The sequence below is a fragment of the Somniosus microcephalus genome, chromosome 11 (genome assembly GCF_052327205.1).
Source record: "Somniosus microcephalus isolate GS21.2 chromosome 11, FLI_Smic_1.0, whole genome shotgun sequence".
In the NCBI taxonomy this organism is placed as follows: Eukaryota; Metazoa; Chordata; class Chondrichthyes; order Squaliformes; family Somniosidae; genus Somniosus; species Somniosus microcephalus.
In genome coordinates, this window is record NC_140997.1 from 40,327,169 (window position 1) to 40,342,697 (window position 15,529).

General features: G+C 43.1%; 1 protein-coding gene across 11 annotated transcripts in view; it reads left to right on the forward strand.

The window, feature by feature from the left end:
- Nucleotides 1–206: 206 nt before the first annotated feature.
- Nucleotides 207–15,529, forward strand: part of prpsap2 (phosphoribosyl pyrophosphate synthetase-associated protein 2) — a 40,758-nt gene continuing 25,435 nt past the window's right edge. For 4 of the 11 annotated variants that reach the window (XM_086000526.1, XM_086000533.1, XM_086000527.1 and 1 more), the window contains exons 1-3: nt 211–368; nt 1,009–1,153; nt 4,343–4,395. In XM_086000526.1, the coding sequence (XP_085856652.1) occupies nt 1,071–1,153; nt 4,343–4,395 (136 nt within the window). In that variant the 5' untranslated portion in view covers nt 211–368; nt 1,009–1,070. Of the gene's footprint in view, nt 369–482; nt 581–620; nt 904–1,008; nt 1,154–4,342; nt 4,396–15,529 lie in introns of those variants that run through there. The other 7 variants (XM_086000529.1, XM_086000530.1, XM_086000531.1 and 4 more) reach the window with 6 other exon arrangements.

Genomic DNA, 15,529 nt, shown 5'->3' on the forward strand with positions numbered 1-15,529 from the left:
AAACACCACACACACACACAATCTTCAGCCAAACCCTTTGCAAACTAACCCTGCAGGATCGAAAAGTGGCAAAGCTCACTTGACCAGTTTAACCCCGCCTCGCGCTACCAGCGCCCGCCTGGAGCGCCCTGGGGTCACGCTCTTCCTTTCGGAGCGTCACTGCTTAGCAACGCCGGCCCGGGCGGCGCGCGCGAGAGAGAAAGTGTGAGAGAGCGAGAGCGCGCCCGCCGGCGCACCCTTGTCGTTGCTCTTGTTGTTCCTTTGTGTGCGCGCGTCCGCCCGCCCTGAGCCGAGTGGTTCGGGAGCGCGCGGGACCAGGCTCGCGGCAGCTGGTGACAGCGGCGGGGGGAAGAGAGTCGGCGGGACAGGTGAGGAGCGGCCTCGGACACTGTCTCTTCCCCCTACCCGCGTTACGGTCATATTGACCATCTCTCACTGTGGGCTGCGCCGGGGAGGGAGGGGGTAAAAAGACTGCGCGTGTGTAGTGTGGGCGCGAATTTTATTGATCATCAGTAAAGCTCGAGGCTCCCGTGGGCAGTGAGTGTCCTGCCAGGTGGCTCTATTTTTTCCCCCCCGCGGGGTAAGGATTGTAGACGTTTTATGGCCTTTGGGCCTCGACCAATATTTGGGGGGGCCGAAAATGGGCGCTAATCTAATTCTGTAGTGAAGGGGCTCTCGACAGCAGGTCACATGTGACAGGAACTGCAGACAGTGAAGCAGAGCCAATGTGGCTTTGCAAGTATATTTAAAGCACGCTGCTGAACTGGGAGAGTGAATATGCAGCTCGTATGATTAAAAACTTTCTTTTAAAAACTGCATTTTATATATATTTTTTGCGTTAAAAAGGATTTAATTTGTTTTATATTTGCAAAGACTGCATTTTTTTTAACGAACATCTCGCAGGTACAGTTAATGCTATCGAAACCTGCAGTAGTTTTATTTTAAAATGGTGCCTACTTTGCAGTAATATATAAAACCAGTTTGTTTTCCTCTTTGGTGATATTGCAGGTGATTTGACGTTGAGTGGGTAAAAAAATATTCTGCGAGGAGGTTTTCGGGACCCATCAACCATGAACATAACCAAAGGTGGCCTGGCGTTGTTCTCTGCCAACTCGAGTGCAGCCTATGCAGAATTAGCCAGGAAGATTACAGAGTAAGTAAATATACACATTTTTAAACCATTGCAACATATTATTTATTACCCAAGATTGAGGGACAAGAATTTCAAGCTACTTTCCCTCATAATTATTTTTTTGCAGAATTTTTAATCTGTAGATTTTTGGGGGGAGAAATCCATTTGTATGTGCAAACATACAATCAGCAGGAAGTAGTACACTTTAAATTTGACTTTTTCCTACTTCTTAAAGCATAGTGACATGGGCTGACATCACCTGTGTTTGCCAAAGTTGGGTTTTGCTTCCATAAATATCAAAGTGGTACAATTTTTTTTGTTTTTGTTTTGGCACAGAGGGCCCCACCCTCACACCCACACACAGTCACATGTGTAAATTATTCATATGCGTGGTGTCACCTTGGGGCAGTGCTGGTTTAATACAGTTTGTTCCTGGATTAAAAATAGTTTTCTGAAACCATTGATCGTCTGTACAACACTTCGAATTACATTCCTTGTTTTGAAAGAAGTACTAAAACTGCATTTAACTATAATTACCTCCTATAATCATAGAATGTGTTTAAACTATTGGCATAGATTTTTTAAAATACTGTAAAATTTATTATGTAAATTTTCAGTATTTTTATGGATCTTTAGTAAAAAATTCTGTAAACTTAAATTGCCCTGTAATGTTTCATGTAAAAAAAAAAAACACTTAGGTGGAACTTGGGCACCAGGTTTTACAGTAAATAGATTGAAGATCCAAACTTGAGTGTGGATTTTCATGTATTCTGCTAAAAGAACAATTAACTAAATTATTTCAATATGTTTTTTTATGTGCCTTTTTGAGGTGTTGCAAGGTTGGTGTTTTACCCTTCGATTCCTTATTAAAGTCAAACCTTTACAGTTGGTAGATCTTGCATAGCAATAGGGCAGAAGTACTAGTTTTTCATTTAATATTCAGGTATTTAAGGGAGAGAAGGAGCTTGTTTTTTTTGGTTACTTTTTCATACTACCCCAGTGTTTCAGTTTTGTGTAATGCTATCTTTTCTTTGTTTTAGTAGATTGTTGAGAGTAATTTACAGGAGCTCTTTGCGTAGATTTTAACATTTGCCCACTACTTTTCTCTGTAGCACTGTTGCCAACCCTGATAACTCGGTGGACAAATGTGGTACAGAATCGTAAAGATCAGATTTCTGCTGTGTCAGTTGACCTCCAGCAGCAAGAGTGTTATAATTGGCCTCCATGTCCTTGATCTTGGCAGAGTTAATAAAGTAGGCAGAATTTCTGGCCCTGTTCACTATCCAGTGAGCCTGGCTGGAAAGTGAGCTTGTGTAGATGTCATGTGAGGATACATGTGTAATGGTCCCCACACTTGGGAAGAGTCTGCTACCACGCTCCATGGGGGATGTTGGTTGGCTAACTCCTCCCCTCCCATGATTATATAAGCTACTGTTTGGCTGAGATACTAGAGGGCGGTCGGTGACTGTGCAGCCACAAACGACACGAGACAGCGTTTTCAGGAAAGAAGGGGAGAAAATATTTAGAGCAGCGAGGGCTGGGGCCTACATAAATGATCATAAAGGGTTGAGCCTAACAGTTGAAACTCAAGTAAAATTTTTTTTTAAATGATTGTTTTGCCAGGAGGGTTTTGGGTCTTTTCACTATGCTGAGTAATACCGCTAAAAGTAACTTTGCAGTTGATGAATACGGTGTCAAAATGTCACCATAGCTTATAATGTCATTTACATTCTGTTTGTATTGATATGGGGCTTTTACCGCCATCCACTCCCCTCATATTAAATACAATAGTAAATAAAATTTTCCTTTCGTAGAGGTTTTTAACATGGTCCTGGGCCAAAAGATAACCCCAGACTATTTTTTGATTTTGAATGTACCTTTAGTTTTGAAGTGGGTTCTCAAAAGATTTTTATCCAGCTGCTGCCATCTCCTTGATTTGCATGACACAGTATATGTACGTCACCAAGTTCTCACTGCTAAAGTGCTTGAAGCAAATTACACAGCAATTTTGGAGATTGTTTAGCATTTTTTTTTCAAATTCTGTTTTTGCCAGTTTTTCTTAAGATCTGGAATGTGCATAGTCCAGTTTCTTTATTTTTGTCTTTTGAGAGGGGCATCAGTGATATTAACCCCCAGGTTTGTGCAGCTCATTAAAATCCTTTTCTGGTGACCAGACTGTTATGTTAGCTATGAATCAGTGGCTTCTGTTTATAGAATGAATCTTAAAACCTTGCCCAGTCAAACAGGTCTCGAATAAGCTTGCTGTATAGTGGATTTTCACTGTTGATTTTTGCCGTAATGATTCAGATAGTGCAGTTGTGGGCCTAACTGAACCCAAAGCAAGGTTTCTCATCTTTCTCCAGCACCCTCTTGCAGTCTTTTTTTAATATGGTTCGTCTTTTTTAATCAGTAACTTTATTGCGTTGGAAGTATTATAGAAATGCACCTTTACCTCAGGCTCACCCCACTTCCTGCTTTCTTTCCTCCTGTACTGAACATGGTAACGCCTATTGAGGTGTGATTCCACAAGTGCCGGAAACTCTCCATTACCTCAGCCAAGTGGCTGTTTTTCAAACGTGAGCATAGATGGTGAGTGTCAGCAGACTATTCAACCATAGTGTGCCATTATATCTTAAGACAGACATGCCCTTTACCCACTGTGCACAACGCACAGTTTCCAGCAAAGGAAGTCAGCGGCTAATGATCAGGAGTGGCAACCCGTCAATTTTTTTTTTTTTTCCATCCTTTGCCTCCTTTTCCCCAAGTCTTGGAACACCAAGCCTATTTGTAGTGCCCACCCATGCTACCACCACTAAGATCAGGCATTCTACTACAGACCAACAATCAAACCTGGGATCAAGTGGTTCATTATGCTGGGCAACTTACCCACTGAGCTACTGATGAAATGTCTTCTTTAATTTGGCCAATGTTATAGTGAAAAATGTGATTGCTTCTATAATGGCTTGTAATTCTATAACCGCTATTGACTTTACAGCAATCAGTTCAGTGTTTTGATGCAGATTTGTTTGGAAGATTTTAGTATTCCTGCCCCTACCCCAAACTTTTGTTTGTTTTATTTTTTGTCTCAATATCTTCAGTTATCCTATTGCAGACGTTTCTTGTGTCTATGCCCTAATTTTGTATAAAAGTCAGCAATATGGTTTTTGAGGAACGATTTTTTTGAGGGCTATTCCTCATCTTCAATTTTAGGCGACTTGGCGTAGAGGCGGGTAAAGTTCAAGTCTACCAAGAAGCTAACCGAGGTAAGTGCATAATGTCAAATATTTTAGTTGCAAAAAGCCTCTGTTGAGAGCTTAGATGTAGTGTGAGCATTGCTTCATATGGAATGGCTCTTGCACGTGTAAAGTTTATCTCTGAAAATAAAATCTGACCGGGGGTTATGCAAGAGAAGAACTTGCTTAGTCATCGAGACAGATGCATACTTTGATGGATTAATTGAATTCTGTAAGGTCAACACTGGTGAAGTAATGAGAGAACTTTTCAAACCCGATATATTGCAATACATTGGCAGTGCTCGAAGCATCTGATTGAAAGGAGCAGATGTTTTATAACCAGGCATTCCAGTTAAGACATTTTTGATTGAGAAACTGGTGAAATATTAGCAGGCTTCCCAATGCCTGTGGAACTGCAAATATCACTGCTTTCAGAAGGAATGGGAGAGAAAATTGGCAAGAAACCGTAATGCATTTTCGTTACAATGATCTTGCTGACCTGTTACTTGGATATAAGCAGAATAGACAGTGATGAGCCTAGCTTATCTGTCACACTGCAGTGTGCTGCCTGGGAAACTGGATAAAACTATACAGGCATTAGGGAAGGGAAACTTCAAAAAAAAAACGTCAACCAAAATTAGGGTTGAGGTTACTCATCACAAGCACACATATTTTGCTGAGTCGGTTAATACAAATGCAGCTGGATCTCTGGAGCAGCAGGATGCCACTTTTTTTTTATTCGCGTCGCTGGCAAGGCCAGCATTTATTGCCTATCCCTAGTTGCCCTTGAGAAGGTGGTGGTGGTGAGCCGCCTTCTTGAACCGCTGCATTCCGTGTGGTGTTCGTTGTGGTTAGTTACAACTGAGTGACTTGCTAGGCCATTTCAGAGGGCAGTTAAGAGTCAACCACATTACTGATACTAGTTTTTAATTCCAGATTTATTTAATTAACTGAATTTAAATTCCCCAGCTGCCATGGTGGGATTTGAACTCGCGTCTCGGGATCATTAGTCCAGGCCTTACTAGTCCAGTGACATTACCACTACGCTACCATTCCCATGCAATAGCTCAAAGGTAAATTTAAACCAGAGACCCATGCTGAAGCCATGGCAACAATTTGTAATGAAAAATGTTTTTTTTTTTGATCAAGAATTAGTCACAAAAAAAATTAGTATTCCCTTTCATTTACTGTTTGTGGGATCGAATAGCACACGTTAGCTTTGCATTTGCCTATGTAGCAACACTGACGACTGTAGAAGTAATTAATATGTGAAGCATTTTTAGACAGCCTGAGGATGTAATGAGGCACAATATGCGAGTTTTTTCTTCCATATCCTTTCCTTCTTTGTTTTATATATTTTCCTTTTTTAAATTTATTTTCCTCGCCAGGTACCTCATGACCTGCAAAACACTCCATTTTCCTGCTGAAAGTTTCTGCCAATGCTATAATGCTGAAACCAGGAGCTGCACAATTTGCCTGATGTTCTGACTGATGTAAGAGCCCTGATTGAAATCTTTGGGCACCCTTAATCCAGATTCTAGTTGGCATCAGGCCACAGCACTAAATTGCTATATAAATAATTTTTATTTGATAAATATGTGCTTGTATTAAAGTGAAGCATGTTTGTACTGATGGACTGGACCATTTCTAACTTTTTGCCAACATCCAGCACTTTATAATGGGCAATTTATAATGTGGGCTTTACAGAAATAAACTCTTCATACAGTATCCCAATAATTTGCCTTATATATAACCTCAAAAGAGTCCCTCTGTCCAGTTCACGCACAGCTTCAGGCCACAACAGTGAGACTGCCAATTTCATGCTAATTTGTGCAGTGTGTCAGTTTTTGGTCAGGACTCACTTGTTAGGAACTGGGTTGAGATTTCTGAAACTAATTTCACATTGGACTTGTAATTAGAAAAAGAAACAAAGATGGGCTTTATCCCATCAACCGGGCTGGATTTAAATCCCGTTGCTGAAACGAAGCTACAGTGTGCTAACACAATACTGTATATTACAGTATATATAGTCAAGTGATTCCACACTACGGTCTTGTTTAGATTGTCTGTAAGTGGGTGAATGAGCGTCTGCATTCTCAAAATTGAGCTTTGCCAGGTTGTGTTGGGAGTCTCTTCAATGTGCCGTTCAATCATCGCTACTGGCAGGCTAACCATGGCTTGGCATCAAAACCCCTAATGGAAGTTTCTGTGGCTGGATCATAGTCCCTTCCCAGGTAAAAAAGATAGATGGTATGGAATTTTTTTTTCTTGGGGTTGACTAGACAGCCTCTTAAATTTGTTATTTCATAATCCTGACATTCATATACACTCCCCACCACTTATAGCGGGCGTGTTGGTGTTAATGTGATTTGCCCGCTATAAGAATAGGACAGGAAAACTGCACCTAGCATTCTTGTGTGTGAGTATTTGAGTGAGAGACCAAAACTTTTATAACAGACTTTGTATTCTTGGATCATTCTGCTGGCTCAATTTCAAGAAATGAATACGGGTAGGGCTTGGGCTGATAAGTGGCAGGTAACATTCACGCCACACAAGTGCCAGGCAATGACTACCTTCAACAAGCGAGCGTCTAACCACTGCCCCTTGACATTCAACGACATTACCATCACCATCAACATCCTGGGGGTCACAGTTGACCAGAAACTTAACTGGACCAGCCACATAAATACTGTGGCAACAAGAGCAGGTCAGAGGCGAGTGTCTCACCTCTTGACTCCCCATCTACAAGGCACAAGTAAGGAATGTGATGGAATACTCTCCACTTGCCTGGATGAGTGCAGCTCCAACAACACTCAAGAAGCTCGACACCATCCAGGACAAAGCAGCGCTTGATTGGCACCCAATCCACCACCTTAAACATTGACTCCCTCCATCACTGGCGTACCGTGGCTGCAGTGTGTACCATCTACAAGATGCACTGCAGCAACTCAGCAAGGCTCCTTCGGCAGCACCGTGACCTCTTCCATCTAGAAGGACAAGGGCAGCAGGCGCATGGGAACACCACCACCTCCAAGTTCCCCTCCAAGTCACACACCATCCTGACTTAGAAGTATATCGCCGATCCTTCATCGTCACTGGGTCAGAATCCTGGAACTTCCTACCTAACAGCACTGTGGGAGTACCATCACCACATGGACTGCAGCGGTTCAAGAAGGCGGCTCACCACCACCTTCTCAAGGGCAACTAGGGATGGGCAATAAATGCTGGCCTTGCCACCGACACCCACATCCCATAAACAAATTTAAAAAAAAAAGACTTATGGACTAATCTAGATTTGGAAACGGCTGTCACTTTAAGTGAAATTGTCCGCTTGGAAATGAGCAAAGGATTTATGGCGCTAAATCTAATTGGACAGCTGTGGCCAGTAGAGAAACCCAATGCTTCCGGAAGCATCTGCTGCTCACAATTAGAAATAACTTTCTTGACAACATTATTCAACTGCAGTAGAATCTCTCAATGTAACAATGATTGAGTTATGTGGGATGCGCATGTATGTAATACGGCAAGTGTGATCCGCTGCTGCCCGAAATAGCCGGTGCTGTTATAATGTGTTACAAGGCGGCGCCTTTTGTAATTGACTTCTGTGGAAATAGTAACCAGTTAGTGCTGTTTGCCCGATATAGGCGGCTGCCTGTGATCAGCGTGGGCAGTGTAAGTGGTGGGGGACTGAATGAAAATCCCTTGAACAGCTTGTGTCTGTGTAGAATCTTAGCTGACATTTGGTGTTAATTAATGATTGCATGATCCACTTGCATTAACTTAACTCAAACTGTAAAATGAAAATGGCTGATTCTCATAACATCTAATTTTATTGCAGTTCCAGTGCATAGGAGTCTTGTCTAATTTCGGTAATCTCTTCACAAATCTGTTAAAGTTACTAACATTTAAAGGAAGGACATTAAAGTTTTTTCTTAAAACCTTTATTTGGAATCACATCAAAAAATGTTTGAATTATTTTATTGCATTTCTTCTGTTCAATGTATTTACTCAATTTTTTGTTCTAAAATTGAGGTGGGAAATTATATGTGAAAACTTCATCGTGCTGTATCATGTGCCATTATCTGGATGCCAGGATGGAGGAGTAATCGGCCTGAGGATACTTGCAGCGCCCACTGTGCAACTACTTGCTAGAAGGAATACAAGAGCAAGCTGGGTGTGACTTGCCCTCCAGGGTTTTTTTCCTTCTCTCTCTCCTTTTGTGGAAGTGCCTGACTTCCACTTGGTGCTTTCTCTGACAAAGTGGAGATTTGAAATGACAAGCCTGCATTCAATCACTTGGGAATGCACAATTTAAGTGCATAAGAGTACCATATCTCCCTGTCAACTGCAGGGTTTGTAAGTCATTTTTAAAGCTGAATTGGCAGCATTTATTGATTTGGGTACTCATTCTATAACATACTGTATATTTACCAGACTCTCTCCACTTCCCCACATTAATGACTATTCTGATGGATAAAATGTTACTGGTTTAATTCAGCTACTTTTATAACTGATTCTTGTGTAAACAATTTGACCTAATTAGTCAGTATATAATTATAGATTGAAGAGTTCTTCAGTGATGTGGTTGTGGATGCCTCAAAAACTGCTTGTCTGAACTTGCACTGTGAACCCTCTGCTGTTTAGTGGGTGACTCGTCTAAACCCAGTCAAATATTCTGGACCGTCGAGAACCTGGCCAACGTGTGCCCCCATTGTTAGTCCCAGTAAATTCAACAGTGATGAGTTGTATCAGAATGAAAGTGCATGAAGAAAGAAGTTTCAGGGTTTTTAAATTGCTTTTGCTATTTTCAGTAAAGAATTGACTGAATATAATTTGTTTTCTGTAAATTAAATTTTAGATTCGAACAAATAGTGCTTTTCTTTAATGGATTTAATGTGTAATATGAATTTTGTTTTGAAGTGCTTTTGCACAATTTACTGAGGTTGTGAAATTTTTCTTTGAAACAATTAGCACCTATAAAAACTTATTTTGTTACTTTGCAAAATAAAATCAATTGTCTATGGTACTAAACTAACCTAAGGAGGAGCACTCCAGTGTGTTAGTAATGCACAAGTATATTGTGAGGTAGACGTCCCAGACCACTTAGCTGAAGTCATTTTGGCTCTTTGTTTTGGAGTGTGAAATTGAAAGTACAGTATTGATTACACTGCTAGAGCCTTTTGGGTTATGTTTGGTAGAGGTTTACCTTCCATGATTTTCAATTATCAAGTAATTATTCAAACAAAAGGTTTTTGCTCTACCAAACCTTGGCCTTAACTGATCAGTGCAGTAGCTTAGCTGTTTTAAAGTTGAGCTATGGGATATGATTTGCATGTGAGGTGAGCTAACCTGATGATTCATGAGTAAACTATAGTCAGTGGGGTAAATAGGATACAGATAGTTTCCTATGGCTCCTCCTCATGTATTCTGTTAAGAATCTTTTTAAAAATTTAGATGGGAACTAAATTAATGTAGATTGTGGAATGATATCATTATGCTGTTTGTTTTGAATTGTAACTTCCTGTGAACAATATTTCAGGCAGATGTTTTCCTGTGTCAGATGTTTAGCTGTGGCTCTGTTGGTAGCACACTTGCCTCTGAGTCAGAAGGTTGTGGGTTCAAGTCCCACTCCAGGGACTTGCGCACATAAAGCTAGGCTGACACTCCAGTGCAGTGCTGAGGGAGTGCTGCACTGTCGGAGGTGCCGTCTTTCGGATGAGACGTTAAACCAAGGCCCCATCTGTGCTCTCGGGTGGACGTAAAAGATCCCATGGCACTATTTCGAGGAAGAGATGGGGAGTTCTCCCCGGTGTACTGGCCAATATTTCTCTCTCAGCCAACATAACAAAAACAGATTGTCTGGTCATTTTCACATTGCTGTTTGTGGGAGCTTGCTGTGCGCAAATTGTGCGTTTCCCACATTACAACAGTGACTCCACTTCAAAAGTACTTCATTGACTGACTATAAAGTGTCTGGTTGTGAAAGGCGCTATATAAATACAAGTCGTTTTTACTTGGGTTGTGTAATTTGTTGGCAGTATAGTAGTTATATTGTCCTAGAGAGTTGGGTACAGCAGCTTTTCTTAAAGAAATATTATTGTCATTCACAAGGAGCGAACAACTGCTTTTGTGAGTAGTGATGTGAAATGTGTGATGACTGGTGTTTGGCAAATAGTTATGGTCATATACAGTACTTCTCAATAACGATGGTGTCTTTATAGTAGTTAAAGTGCTAGAGCCCTTTTCCTTTTGCATGGATTTTGATTAATTAGATCAGTTAAATCTGGTTTATACTTGCAGTAGGAGGTCCGATTGAACCTAGAGCTTGAAGCTCAGCCTCTGACTACCAGTATACATGTGGATTGTTCTGTGCTTCCTATTTGTCTTCATTTTGTTCCTGAGGAACTGATTGGGGTTCAGTTCCCGCGCTCTCTGGTGCCAAGACAGTGAGAATGTTCAACTGAGGGTTGAGAGACTACAAAATGCTGCGGTATAGGGGGATCTGGGGATCCTCGTACATGAAACACAAAAGGTTAGCATGCAGGTACAGCAAGTAATTAGGAAGGCAAATGGAGTTTTGGCCTTTATTGCAAGGGGGATGGAGTATAAAAGTAGGGAAGTCTTGCTACAACTGTACAGGGCGCTGGTGAGATCACACCTGGAATACTGCGTGCAGTTTTGGTCTCCTTATTTAAGGAGGGATATACTTGTATTGGAGGCAGTTCAGAGAAGGTTCACTAGGTTAATTCCTGAGATGAAGGGGTTTTCTTATGAAGAAAGGTTGAGCAGGTTGAACTATACTCATTGGCATTTAGAAGAATGAGAGGTGACCTTATTGAAACATAAGATTCTGAGGGGGCTTGACAGGGTAGATGCAGGGAGGATGTTTCCCCTCGTGGGGGAATCTAGAACTAGGGGCATAGTTTCAGAATAAGGGGTCACCTATTTAAAACAGAGATAAGGAATTTCTTCCCTGAGGGTTGAGAATCTTTGGAATTCTCTACCCCAGAGAGCTGTGGCGGCGGAGTCAGTGAATATATTCAGGGCGGAGATAGACAGATATTTGAGCTACAGGGGAGTCGAGGGTTATGGGGAACAGGTGGGAAAGTGGAGTTGAGGCCAAGATCAGATCAGCCATGATCTTATTAAATGGCGAGGCAGGCTTGAGGGGCCGAATGACCTACTCCTGCTCCTGTTTCTTATGTTGTCACAGCCCCGATTGATGCTATTTATACTCATCGTACATGCACATATTACTATTTATACTCATCGTACATGCACATACTACCTAACCTTCTGGAGCAGAAACTCTGGTTGTCTTTCCACCTCCACCTCCACCAGCTAAAGGGTGCTGGGGCCAGTTGTATCCAATCACTGCCATGGCTGAGATCAGCTAACTCCGTACAAACCAACGATTGAACCCATGCTGTCGTACACTGCATTTACCAAATGAATTACTCGGGAGTTGGTTCTGGTTTCAAGTCAACCCAGCTCTGATGTAGGTTTTTGAGGGGTCCAATTCTGAGGCAGAATAGTGTCTTGTTTTTTTTAAATCTTGAGCTTTCTATATCCTAATGTAACAAGACTCACTTATCAATTCAGCAAGTGTCAGAGATCAGACAATTACTTTCCCCCGACCTCTGAATTTAAAATAATCTTTCACCTCTTTCCTTGAAGATGGTGACTTGTGTCAGGGCACGGACAGCCCTCTGGACCCTTGCTTTGTATAACTTTAAACTATATGTTGACAGCCCATTGGCCAGGCCCAGTGACCTCGCACATGCTCTTTGCAGTAGAAGTCACTGAGGGTCGTTGATTAGGTGTGGAAATCCAGGTTAATTTGTTTTTTGCCCTCCCAAGGACTGAGAGTACAATTATTATACCTTAAATAACACAGCATAGATCAGGAATTGTACCTTTGTGTTTTGTAGTCTGCATACTGTAGCACTATATCATGTAGTGCATGTTCCTAATGATTCATTGGGTGAGTTCCTCTCCCGATTTTAATTGGATACTTTTATCGGGCAGATTGTTGATAGAAATGCAGCATTAGGAGTTACGTTATAGAAAATTAAGGTTGCTACTTGTGAGAAGTAATACAGTCCTTTACAGTTTTGTTCAGGAACACCCAAAGTGTGTTTATAGGCAGTGATGTATATTCCTCTTCTGTAGTAGATGCAAACTAGAATATTTGTTTACAACAACAACTTGTATTTATATAGCACCTTTAACATAGTAAAAGTCCCAAGGTGCTTCACAGGAGTGATATAAGACAAAAAAAATTGACATCGAGCCATATAAAAAATTAGGACAGGTGACCAAAAGCTTGGTCAAAGAGGTAGTTTTTAAGGAGCATCTTAAAGGAGGAAAGAGGCAGAGAGGTTTAGGAAGGGAGTTTCAGAGCTTAGGGCCTAGGCAACTGAAGGCACGGCCACCAATGGTTGAGCGATTTGTAATTAGAGATGCTCAAGAGGCCAGAATTAGAGGAGCGCAGATATCTCTGGGAGGGAGGGGGGGGGGGGGGGGGGAGTTTGTGGGGCTGAAGGAGATTACAGAGGGAGGGCGAGGCCTTGGAGGGATTTGAAAACTGGGATGAGAATTTTGAAATCGAGGCGCTGCTTAACCGGGAGCCAATATAGGTCAGCAAGCACAGTGGTGATAGGTGAACGGGACTTGGTGCAAGTTAGGATACAGGCAGCCGAGTTTTGGATGACCTCTAAGTTTATGTAGGCCAGACAGGAGTGCGTTGGAATAGTCAAATATAGAGGTAACAAAGGCATGGATGAGGGTTTCAGCAGCAGATGAGCTGAGGCAGGGGCGGAGATGGGCAATGTTGCGGAGGTGGAAGTAGGCGGTCTTGGTGATGGAGCGGATATGTAGTCGGAAGCTCATTTCACGGTCAAATATGACACCAAGGTTGCGAACAGTCTGGTTCAGCCCGGACAGATGCCAGGGAGAGGGATGGAGTCAGTGGCTAGGGAATGGAGTTTGTGGCAGGGTTGAAGGCAATGGCTTCGGTCTTCCCAATATTTAATTGGAGAAAATTTCTGCTCCTCTAGTACTGGATATCGGGCAAGCAGTCTGACAATTTAGAGACAGTGGCGGGGTCGAGGGAAGTGGTGGTGAGGTAGAGCTGGATGTCGTCAGCAAACATGTGGAAACTGACGCTGTGTTTTTTGGATGATGTCGCCAAGGGGCAGCATATAGATGAGAAATAGGAGGGGGCCAAGGATAGATCCTTGGGGGACACCAGAGGCAACGATGTGGTAGTGGGAAGAGAGGCCATTGTAGGTGATTTTTCTAGCTACGATTAGATAGATAAGAATGGAACCAGGCGAGTGCAGTCCCACCCAACTGGACGATGGTGGAGAGGCGTTGGAGGAAGATGGAGTGGCCCACTTGGAGGAGGATGGAGTGGTCAACATGGACCACTTTCCATACCTCGGGAGCCTACTGTCAACAAGGGCAGACGTCGACGACTAAGCCCAACACCGCCTTCAGTGTGCCAGTGCAGCCTTCGGTCGCCTGAGGAAGAGAGTGTTTGAAGACCAGGACCTCAAACCCGGCACTAAGCTCATGGTCTACAGGGCAGCAGTGATACCCGCCCTGCTGTATGCCTCAAAGACATGGACCATGTACAGCAGGCACCTCAAAGCACTGGAGAGGTGCCACCAACGCTGCCTCCGCAAGATCCTGCAAATCCATTGGCAGGATAGGCGCACCAACGTCGGTGTTTTTGCTCAGGCCAACATCCCCAGCATTGAAGCTCTGACCACGCTCGATCAGCTCCGATGGACGGGTCAACATTGTCCACATGCCCGATACGAGACTCCCAAAACAAGCACTGTACTCGGAGCTCCGGCATGGCAAGAGAGCCCCAGGTGGGCAGAGGCAAGTTGGGGATGTTGGCCTGAGTGAGGACACTGACGTTGGTGCACCTATCCTGCCAATGGATTTGCAGGATGTTGCGGAGGCAGCCTGGTGGTACCTCCAGTGCTTTGAGGTGCCTGCTGTACAGGGAGATGCATAGAGGGTCGGTGATGGCTGATCCACAGCCAGCATCCACAGGTTCAGCGTTTGGAGTGGTGAGTTGCACGGGGAAGAGATTGGCAAGATTAGTCCCCCGCAGGCATGCTAGACAGGAAGGTCAGTGAGAGAGTAGGATGGAACAGTTGGGGTTGCTACTCGTGTGGAGACAGCAACGAGTGCCATGGTGGGCCCTTCAGTGGATGCCAAGAGAGGCACATAGGGAAGTTGTAGACTTATCTAAGAGGGAGTCAAGCCTGGGACAGCGGCAGGAGAGTAGGAAGGTCGAAGAGTAGTGAAGGGTAGGGATTTGGGAGGGTAGAGTAGCAGAGAGGAGAGATGAAGGGCGGCATGACGACAAGAGAGAGCAGTCAGGGAGGGATAGAGAGAAAAGAAAAGGGGGGGGGGAGAAAAAAGGTGGAAATATAAGTGAACGACTCGGGTCCAGAGCGGCAGCCAACATGCGCATGCGAACGGACATGGAAAAACTCAAGTTACGTAGACCTGGTTATAGGGATGCACATTTTCTGGTAGTAGCAGGGAATGGGTTGGTGACAATAGTAGGGAGTCTAGAGTTCAAGTCGTAGGTCCCGTGGAGGGAAATAGTTGACATAGATAGGTAGGATGGAGTCGGCGTGGAGCATCGACGAACTGTTGTGCAAGTTCGGAGAAAGGTGTAGCAGATGAATGAAGTCCAGAAGCTATTTGAAGGGCAGAGAATCGGTTACGGTGCAGGAAGGTGATGGCGAAGCTGGAGGTCACTGTAGATCAGAAGCAGCAGAGGAAAAGTAAAACCACAAGCCAGCGACCAAAAAAAGCAGAAAAAAATGTGTTTACATTGAGATATGTAAGCATAAAACAGAAATGTTTAGTATTGAATGATTTTTTTGAGGATCTATATAGACCCAAATGTGAAGTAAAGCTAGTCAATACATTTGGAATAGACTAAATTTGTAGTTTCTCCTCGCAGGCTTTATGGGAACAAGCGTCACGTGCCAAATACTCAGCATTACATTTAATTTTCATAGTTGCTATCTCTTAGGCAGTCCCTCGGAACTGAGGATGACTTGCTTCCACACTAAAAATGAGTTCTTGGGTGACTGATGAGTTCAATGCGGGACCTACAGTGTCTGTCACA